The sequence below is a fragment of the Halictus rubicundus genome, chromosome 17 (genome assembly GCF_050948215.1).
Source record: "Halictus rubicundus isolate RS-2024b chromosome 17, iyHalRubi1_principal, whole genome shotgun sequence".
Taxonomy (NCBI): domain Eukaryota; kingdom Metazoa; phylum Arthropoda; class Insecta; order Hymenoptera; family Halictidae; genus Halictus; species Halictus rubicundus.
Window position 1 is genome coordinate 4,237,962 of NC_135165.1, and position 11,251 is coordinate 4,249,212.

An 11,251-nucleotide genomic window follows, 5' to 3' on the forward strand; every position below is an offset into this window, starting at 1 on the left:
CATTTAGAAAGGGAAAATCTCTCACAGAAATATAGGGTAAGACTCAATTACTGTGGGGGTATTATTTATAAATACATTATAACACTAAAGTGTTGCTTTAGTTGACAAAGGTGGAAGCTGTACTAGTTTCATATCTTATCACTGGAATTTATAATATTTGTACTGCGCATTTAGAAAAGGAAAATCTCTCACAGAAATATAGGGTAAGGGACTCGATTACTGTGGGGGTATTATTTATAAATATAAATACATTATAAGACTAAAGTGTTGCTTTCGTTGACAAAGGTGGAAGCTGTACTAGCTTAATATTTTATCACTGGAATTTATAATATTTGTACTGCGCATTTAGAAAAAGAAAATCTCTCACAGAAATATAGGGTAAGGGACTCGATTACTGTGGGGGTATTATTTATAAATATAAATACATTATAAGACTAAAGTGTTGCTTTAGTTGACAAAGGTGGAAGCTGTACTAGTTTCATATCTTATCACTGGAATTTATAATATTTGTACTGCGCATTTAGAAAACGAAAATCTCTCACAGAAATATAGGGTAAGGGTATTATTTATTTTTAAAAATAAATATAATTAGGCACAGTAATTGGTACCCCCACAGTAACTGGGTCCCTTATCCTAGTTCCCCGTATCTTGAAATGAATGCGGACAATTTTAATTTCGCATGTTTTTACGTGGAAGTAATTTTTATATATTGCAGCGAGATAAAAAAAAAGGTTTTTGTATCTCTTGTCCGAACATATCTCGTTAATGACTGCAACAATATCGGCTCTCCCGAATAACATTATAGCTACGCGCCACGCTGCAGTTTTAAAATTAATCCTTCAGTCGGATGAGATATCGTTGTTAAATTTATATTTAATACTAGGTTATACGGAGCAGTAAAAGTGACCAGTTCGGATTATTTTATGAAAATATCAAGAATATATTCTGGCAGATTTTCAGCAGCTTTTATCGAAATATATATGTTCGTAATAAATTTCCTATAAATATTTACAATCACGATAATAATTGTAAATAGAACCGTCGAATCTGTACACGGGCAGAAATTTCGCTTCTCGATATCGGTTTTCATTTTGCAACGTTACTTCCGGCTTTCGGCCGCGATTTGCAACGGTTAACGCCAAAGCGTGACGACATATTAATCTGGCTAACGTTAATTAATTCAACGCATTGATACTTGTACGTTCGAATCGTGCGATCCGCGTGGACGTCGATGTATATATATATATATGTATCCATATATTTAAAAAACAACAAGAACGGTCATTATTACGCACACTTGCACATTCAAATGAATCCGCGCGCGCGCGCGCTACGGAGGCTATTGTCAGGTTGTTTCGATGGGTATCGACGCAGGCTTTTATTCGCTTCGACCAAACGAGGCGTTGAATTGCAGCCCGGAAAACGTTTCCAGTATTCAGATGCCTTCCGTGCGCGCGCGGTTCGCGTGCAACACCAAAGAAATTTATCGTCCCCCTGTACTCTCAATAGAAAATACTCATTTACCTTTTTGCAACTTCCCCTTCGAGGTTATTTGTATTCATTTTTCGTAACGCTTACCCCGTTCACGTTTCGCACAGACGCGCCTCCAGACTAATCATCGCCTTCCTCTCGCGAGATCGTTGCACAGCTTTACGCGTTTGCGACACGTGGCGTCCTTCATATTAACCTAATTTTTATCTCATTTCAATCCGAAACTATTTTACAACGAACGGACGAGATCTTTTGTTCACTTTGGAACGGTGAAAGTAGTGCAACAAGAAGTCTAATTCAGGACTTGAAATGATCAGCTGTCTTTAAATAAATTTGAATAAATCGTAATTTACATTATGGAATTTTTTGTAAAGAGATTTGGCTCTCAGAAACTTCTTTGAAAAGTGTTCCTATGAGATTTGATTATTTTAGAACGTTTCTTAAACTCGTTATAATAATTAGACTGCGGATTTTATGCGTTCATCGCGGAAGCGTGTAGATGAAATGCGAAACGGTGGAAACATTTACGGAATTTTAAAGGAGTAGTTGTTTTTATCTTTTTCAAAGAATCAAAGAAGGAAATTATCGTGTACCTAGTTCCTACGTGCTGCAATTAACTCAAACAATTTCTCTCTTGCATAAAAATCTGTAATAACAATTATTTAACACTGTTGTGGTATTATTCATGGTGTCCAGTAATTGTCAGGATTACCGAGAGCTTTCTAAAAACCCATGAATAAGGCATTAGAACTCGACCAGCCATTCTTTATCCGTTGAACCTGAAATGTTTTTGAAAAACGTTCCCAGGTTAAAACAGAACCCATTAAAAAGTTCCCTAATTCCTCCCATCCGATCTAATAGTGATTAACGACTCTTCCCGCGGTTCAATAACATTTATACGAGTTTGTTTGTCTGTTGTCGACGCGTTTATCGGACCCGGCCTCACTTCCGGCAGTTTTTGCATATTTTTCTCGTAAATGCGTTTGAGGTAACGCCGCCGACGGATGATGCATATCGTTTATATGAATTTTCATGACGCGCGCCCGGGAAATCCAAGTCTCCGGTGTCGGCGGATAAGTCATTCCATTACTGGTTAACCACCAGAGGATTGCATAAATAAGTGGTGTGTTCAACAAATGCATGTCACGCGTTGCAATCGGCGCGACGATTAAGCAGATTCGAATCTCTGAACAGCCCCTAATTCTTACTTTGCGAGCGTAATTTTCTAATCGACGCGTGCCTCGAATTATTCACAATTTGGGCTGCGAATTTCCTGGCAAAAGTCAATTAGGCCAATTCAAAACTGCGGGGACATTTTTCGACTGAACCCTTGCACAAATATTTGAGTATCAGTTTTTTAGACAATTTTGTACCCACTTCACTGAGATCCAAAATCTCTTATCGGACTCAAAATAAATGTTTAATAATTTTAAATTTGTAACTTGTAATAATTTGTAAATTTGTAATAATTTAAAGTTTGTAACTCTGAGGCAAAATGGACCCAACATCCCCCATTTGAGGGTTGAAATTGTCGCGGTTGGACTTCCACAGTTTAGGATTGACTGAGAAAATGTTTACTTCGCATAATGCTTGGCTGGATCCTCATTCTTGGACCAGCTGGACGAAGTTAGATGAAATGTAATCGAGAGCAGTAGTTTACGTAAATTATTTCCACTTACAGAGTATTAACACCGGGAACAATATCGAGAGGCAACGAGACAGCCCGCGCGAGAGAACTCTGGTAACCGGAAAACTCCGACATCTTCCGAAAGTTTGTAAGCTCGTCGAAAACTTGCGTGGAAGTATCGGGAAATTTTTTATCCCGCCCGTTATTTTACTTCCGCGGCGTGGAACCGCGGCTTAAAGACCAACATGCTTGTGTGTATCCATGTGTTTCCAGACGATGCTTCACCAAAAAATCATTTCTCTGAAATTTAGCTGGACTCGCGTGCAACCGACAAAAATTCGCTAAGAAAATGTAACTTTTGTCATTTTACATCAGTTTGCACAGTCGAAATTGGCAAGTGGACACATAGAAACGGAGAAACGTGCCAGAATCGTGCGAAATGTCAGGCTTGGTCATAAATAATATCCGTTGTGGTTGATGAAATATACAACGGTTACAATTAACACTAGAACTACCGACTAATAAACGCGATTGATGCATATTGCTGTGCGATAATGACAAAACTGAATCTATTCAAATTTCGTACAATTTTTATCGTAACGTGTGTTTCAATAAAGAAAAGTTCATTCAAGAATTTCAGATGGAAACATTTTTCTAATTTTTCTCTAATTATGAAAATAGAATTGGAAATTATTTTGACCGGCTCGGTAGTTCCGGTGTTTAATAACGATACAACAGCGCGCGTGAATTGTTTGTGTTTGCACCACAACAACAAACTATTTATGACTCGAACTGACGTTATTCGTGGAAGGCTGGTTAATTTCCAATTTTCCGTTAAAAGGAACGAACCTTCCACTGAAAGCAGTGCATGCAGGGTAAAAACAGCGCGGATCTACTATTCCGGAAGCAGCCGAAGCTCCTGAGACTCACACGTTCGAAGGAAATGTGGCCCCCGGTGCGATGTAGCTCGAGGATGCGATAGAGCATGCAATGAATTGGCATGAACTTTGGAAAGCGTGCATCCGATCCGGCGTTTATACCACTTGATTTGCGAACCCGAATTTATCCGCTAGCATTTATACGCTCGCGTTTAGCCCGCGCAATTCGACCTCTCTGTGCTCTAATGCCACACACGAGAGTAGATTACTATGTATTAACCTTTTAGATCGAAGTGATCCAACGGCATAAAGCAGCGAACGCTATCGGCCATCGACGCTTCAAATTAAAATGCGCGTGGATCGCGTTACGTTCGACGCAGATTAACATTTGATTGCTGGCCCAGTGGCCTGGACAACTAAGTAATCTATTCAATGACACACAACATTAAAGTGAAAATATATTGTCCTGCGATTTGCAGTTTCATTGTCGCAAAAATGTTGTACTTGAAGGAGGTGACTCCCGAGGTCACTTCACGTAACTTTTTCCTTTGCGAAAATGCTCTCCGCGGCTTCGTTAACGAGTTATTAACGAAAAACACGGACCAATCGGAGCGCGGCCCCGCCGAGCGCGACGTTGGCATTGGCTGAGCCCGCTGTAGCCGCGCTCTGATTGGTCCGTGTTTTTCGGTAATAACTCCTTAACAAAGCCACGGAGAACATTTTCGCAAAGGAAAAAGTTACTTCAAATGTCCTGGGGAATCGCCTCCTTCAAGTGCAAAATTTTTGGGACACCCCGTATAAAATATAAAATATTTTGTGAACACAGATCGCGAGATATCATTATTACGCATAATTCGTAGCAGCGAAATCGTCGTGGTCCATAAACGCGTTAATTCGAAGCGATCTATACACATATAACACTGATCTAAGGCCCACCGCTGCGAATCATGCCAAAGTAGAGTTTCACATAACGATAGATTCTACGCTAAATGGGGTAACTAGGTAAAATGGTTCCATGTTAAGCTTCAGAATCCTCGTAAAATCAATCGCGAATTGCAGACAATGGAATGCTCCTCGACTATATGGACGCGTATTTCGCATTCAAAATGGGGTTCGTGGAAGTATCAACTACGGAAAATAATCGGTTCTACTGGTAAATCGATCAAGTGTCCTCGTTATGTAGTTCCCTACAACACCAACGTCAGGGTGCACTCAAAATCATGTTACTTCGCACAAAACAGGTACTTTGACCCGGTCCCTCGACCCAGGGAACCGATAATAAAGTTACCGCACCGAATCGACATCAGACGCACGAGGCTGCCAGCCGTGTGCAAAGTTTAAATCGGTCTTGGTTGCTTCTATATATTTCGCGGTCCTTTTCAAGGATCATTTGATCGGAAGTGTCGATTCCACTGACAGGAGACGTCGCGCGGCTCGAATTTGCTGATACTGATGAAACTTGACTTATGAGATATATTCCACACGTATCTCTTTATAGCTGCCAGTTTTGATCCTTTTACGAAGCTTCTAGCAACACATCCGCGACGTTTTTCTGATTCAAATGAGCTCAAATATGACATGACGCATATTTGTTTGTTTAATATAACGCACAACGACGTACAACGAGATACAATACCATTCATTGTACAACTCATTAGTAAACATTCCACCCAGCATTGTATCCAGGTAACTACAGTGATTTCTCGATATATGTCGCCAAGGCCTGGATGATAAACGTCGCGGAATTATCCCCACTACCGCGGGGTATACCCCGCGAGGAGCCAAGAAGCTCGAGAGGCCTCGGACGTGAGGGAGTGTAAACATAACACGCCTCCTGCACGATACAAGTCGCTGGCAAGACCCGTGTTGTTGACATATATCGAGAATCAGTCGAGGCTCAGTTTGTATCGTGAATTAAACGCTTAAATACGATTCAAACTGCGTCGTGTTTGGTCTCATTTTTCTCAGAAAAATGTCACGAATATGAAGATAGAGGTTTACTAAAAAAAATAATAAAAAAATTACGTCACTTGAATACTACTCGTGTCTGTACACGATGTGAATGTTATTTCGGTCCTGTATTGTTCGGATATACGAATGTTGCAGCTCATTTTGGACCGTTTGACGATGTTGGATGCACCCTGCACTTACAACGACCAACAGGTACAATACCTAAAGCGAATTTCACACCGGTCCAAGCTTGGCGAACGTAGTTGATCAGCCTCCTGTAGAGCGGCCTGGGTGGTCTCTTCGTGGTGGTTCCCTCCTCTTCGTCCCCCTGTATGTCGTCGTCCAAAGCACCTGGCGGCGGGCCCACACCTGTCAGCGTTCCCACCTGGTTCCTTTCGCCAAGGATATTCACGACTTCCCGTAGTTCAGGCGCTACGCCCTGCAGTCCTGGAGCGTAATTCGCGGGGGCGACGCCTGAACCCAGTAGGTTCACGCCGCCCCCGCGACCTCTGCCCTGGCCCCGGCTACCGCGACCCCAGGAGGTCCCGCTACCTTCACAATTTCGTACCGAATTACGCTCAAACGGGTGGAAACGCCCAATTATCCTTAACCCTCTGTGATACCCTCCAACTTTGAAGTCACACGCAGAACCCGTTCGCATTTCCTAACCGGGATGTATGATTTATTACAACTAAATGGGCTGCACCAACCTTTCTGCAATTTTGGCGATTTTTTCCTACACCATCGAAGCGACTGAAAATATTTTTGTCAGTAGAAAATAGTTACGCGTACGCTACGGATTATTGTGTACGCGACCACCTCGTAGCAGTTTTTCTTTTGTTGCGGTTCTTCAAACTTTTATGTACACACTTTGATCAGACTTCAAGCAAACCGGACCACAGAGAGTTAATTTTTCATACATCGTGAATAATTCAGCTCAATTACCTTGAACATTTCCGTTTTTATTGGTGACAGGAAATATTCAAAGTGATCGAGACATGTTGTTCACCCTGTGTGTCTATGCGATTTACCCAGAAACAAGGATGCAGTTCGAAAGAAAAGAGACTAACACTTTTGGAAAATTGGTATTTCGGGAAATTTCTCTTGACAATTTTCCCGGTCGGTTCCAGAGACGTTTTCAGTTTTATGCAACCTAATTGCGGTCTTCCGCGTACTATGGGCACTTTTCTCCGCCGCAGATCCACGGACGCGGCCATACTTGTCCCGATTTATCACAGTTAGCTCGGTCTCGAAGCACAGCCTTATAGTTCTCATGCTATACGCAACAACAGTCGTAAAGATCGTTTATACGAGCGAGGTCTGAACGAGATACTGTCGGCAAATCAAATTGCCATGCTAACGCAGCAACGGCCTGATTAGATGGAGTTTAAATGGTAAGCGACGCGACGAGACATCCGTGTTTTGGGTAAATTCGCAGAATGAAAAACGGATTTGATAATGCCAACATGGAAACTGCTGAATTTCTCGTGCGGACCACGGGGAATCCTGTTAGAGCACTGTCGGCTCGGTGTTTGTATCGCGTCCAGATTTGGCAAATCCGTTGTGTCGGAAAAGATGAGGTCTGTCTCGTCATACACGCGAAAAATGTGTACCGTACCATTTTCGCACGCCCAGGAATACGTGAAAGAAGATTTTGCATCGCTGAAATATGCACCGCGATAGGAACGACACGTTCGCATAACCGACATCCTCCCGTATTTTACGGCTTTCGTTTTTCATCTGTCGTACGATTACGTCGACAAATCTAATTTCGTTGGATACGATTTCAAATCAGCGGTTCGCGAGCGATGCAAAACGTTTTACTGCGTACGCTTGGGACAGCTTCGGAACTACTTTATTCTTCGCGGAACTAATTTGTTTTTTAACGAGAGGTCGACAGATCGTGACCCAGATAATTATACGTACAGTGTGCGTAATGTGTATAACGTGCATAATTCGTGTAGTGTATACAATTATAGTTATTTCACGTTAAATGTAGCATCAATTTCTTTTTCTACATTGTTATCGCTATGGCACCTGTTGACCGAAATGCACTCGTCCCGACAATCAAAAACGAGGTTACACCGTGATCCCGAATTTTTGCCCACGCGAAGTATAGCGTTACCGGTGGTTTTACGATGCGTATCGGAGTACCAATAAATTTCGTAGCTGCTCCGATATTCGCATAATTCAAGCCGGATACGTAATACACATAACGAACCTCTATGAATACGGGACCGGACCCGGTTTGTAATAAACTCTGAATAATTCGCGGCGGTAGTTACAGACATAAATTATGCGGCCGATTGATCGTAATGGGGCAGCCTCATTTGTACATTAAATGAGCAGTAATTGCACGTGGAATTTAAGCGTTCGACGGTGGCAATAGTGATATCTGTTTTTGAGGAGTAACGATGACAGCACAGTATTGGCCACCGTCGTTCCATTACATTAATCAATTTTCTAATTTGCCGGGGCGATTGAAATCATTTGTATGTGCACGGTGTACCGTGGCGAAAAACGCTAATTAGCGTGTTAGCCGATTCTAATAATTTCTGCAATTTATATAATAGAATTGTGCTAACACTGATTTCAGTGGTCAAGTAGTACGAGTCAATCTTTAGGGCGGCGGCAGCTGATTTTATGGTTGTTTATACAAATACTTGTTTCCTTCATATTTACTTACTTCAAATTCCACTAATAAATTATTATCTTTCCATTAGCAAATTATTTTTCGCGAATCTTTGTCGTTTAGAAAGTAATTGTCATTTTTGTGACAGCACGAAGAGGTTACTCATTAGGAACGGTGCACTGAAATGCAGATTGATTTCTTAACAATTAATCACAACGTTAATTGGAAAGACCCGAACCTAAAAATGGACTCGTCTTGTAGATTGAACTTCACAGAAAATGGTATTTTTCGATTGAATTTAAAACGCCCAATCTTGAAAAAGAAATTTTCAAAATAAGATTTTAAACCCTGGACACTGCTACTTAACCAATAGTTAAAAATTCAGCCTTCAGTGAACTAGCTTGATCGGTTACTTTCGTAAAGTTAATTCGTTGCAATACATCTTAATTTCCTTCAAGATTGGAAATGGTAATTTTTGATGAAGCTTTCGCAATCTTCGCCACTGTACGGTGCAGTAATTTAAAATTTGCCAATAACCAATGATTGGGGTCGCGGCCCTTCGATAGGGTTAATCACGATCAACAGTGTTCCGTGTAAATGTCTGATATGGATGTTAATATAGAGATTGACCACGATGACCCAGATATCCCGTGACATGGAATAAGATATGTTGGATTTATCTAAGAGCAGGCTGCACATTGCATCAAGCTATGCAATTTCTACAACCTCCATTGTGCCAATGAGAAAGTCAAATTAGCCACTTAGGAACCGCGAATACCAACGGGAAGAAAAATTTAGCTGCAGTTTGTGCATTTCGGTCGGAATACTACCCCACCGTTCTCATCATCATTGAATCGTTTAATCACGTGGAACCATAGTCTGAACTAGCTGTAGAAAAATACATGGAAGGTATTTTCTTACGTTATTCTCACATTCACAATTCGAGAAACATGACCAGCGTAGATTTTGGTTATACAGATCTTGTAGAATTCGAAGCAAGCTCGAATGAGACTTTATGACAACAGTGATCGATGACAGAGAGAGAGATAGAGATAGAAAGAGCTTACTAAATTTCGTGCCTGAAAATTAGCGAGGATCTTCTCATTCGAACAATAACCCGCTCTGTTCCCCGTTCGAATTGATTTCGTTGTAACAGAAACAAACAAATCAACCGACCGCGAGCTGAACGAACAAATAACTTTATGTAATTATCAATGGAACTAGAAACAGATTTAACATTCGAAACTCCGGCGGAACAGGACGTGTCGATATTCTCGATTATAATTCGACGAAATTAATTGCGTTCGAATATTCAAACGGTCGTAACCGGCCAACAAACGATTTGAATAACAACGAACTAGTTATAATTGAGTTCGATGGTCAGCGGGGGTACCGATTGTTGCGCGTATCGCGGCATGGGGTCATAGATCGTTGCCGTGTGGATTATTGTTCGAACAAAAATTCATTTTCTACGTCACTGTTTCGGCTTTGAAGAAGATACCTTGACGCTTTTTATAGGAGGGGAGCCCCACCACAGGCCTACAACCCCCCGCACTCCCGGCAACAGAGGAACTGATGGTGGCGAGGCAGGGGGCCCCCCGACCACCGCCCCCACGACGTTCCAAGTCACGGCGTCTGCACCCACCTCCACCCCCGCCGCCGCCACCGCCACCCCCGGCGGACAACACCACGGCGGCCCCAGGGGTACGTTAACGCGCCCCTTTCCGCGCGGAGCTCCTTCTCCTCGAGGAGGGCCCCGCGAACTCCCAAATCCGCACGAGCAGTCCTCTTCCGAGTCTCCTGCAATTCATTTTTGTCTCAATTTTCTCTCCCTCCACGTCGACCGTCGCCGAAACTACCCCTACTTCAGGGTAGGGCCGCCCGACTGCTTGTGCTTCACTGGAAGGTCTCGCAGGAGATTTGTCCCTCCTTTGCTCCGGCTATCCCCACCGTTCAGCTCTGAATGATACGTGCTATGGGCGTGACCGCTTTAGGCGTGCTCCTTCCACTCCAACCAATCAGACCCGCATTCCTTTCGGGGCACTTCGAGTGAGGCACGCACAGTAGCGGCCCTTGGCCACAGTTGCCAGACAAAGTCGTCACGCTTCCCCCTCTACCACGTTTACTGGCAGAGGGGGAAGCAGGGGGCAAGTGGGCGTGACCAACGTGTCAGTTGGTGGGGGAACCGCCTGGCCAGGAGTAGGATTCTAAAGGAAGAAGTGGGGAGGAAGTTAGGCAGCCCGGGGTCTAGCTTGTGGCCCACAGGCTACATTCCCCCGAATTGCGTGCTTTCCTGAGCTGCTCGCATTAATTGAACTAGCATTGTTCAGAAGAGGGCACAGATGGCGTGGTAACCCTTTTCTCTTCGATCGAGAAAAGTTGAAGGAGGGCTGAGGTTCTAAGCGAGGCTACGTGGACGTCGCTAATGCGATAATTAGTGGGGGAGCTAACCGACTTAGGAATCGTAAAGAAGAAGGTACCCTGACCATGTCCATCTCCAACGTTCCCTTACCTTACAGCAGGGCCAGAGCTTAACTTCTTCCTCTTTACGATCCTACTTTCAGTCAGTCAGCTTTCCCACTAATTGACAGATTAGCCACGACCACGACTCCCTATTTAGGCCTCCTTCCGTCTCGAGGAAGAGAGAGGGTCACTTGACTAGCCGTGGCCTTG

At 43.0% G+C, this 11,251-nt stretch overlaps 1 protein-coding gene across 1 annotated transcript in view; it reads right to left on the reverse strand.

Annotated features, from left to right (window-relative positions):
- LOC143362554 (Kv channel-interacting protein 4) overlaps positions 1–10,389 on the reverse strand; it is a 39,846-nt gene extending 29,457 nt beyond the window's left edge. Inside the window, 2 exon segments of the mRNA XM_076802829.1 lie at positions 6,169–6,498; positions 10,080–10,389. Of these exon segments, the coding sequence (XP_076658944.1) occupies positions 6,169–6,498; positions 10,080–10,389 (640 nt within the window).
- Between the last annotated feature and the right edge of the window lie 862 nt (positions 10,390–11,251).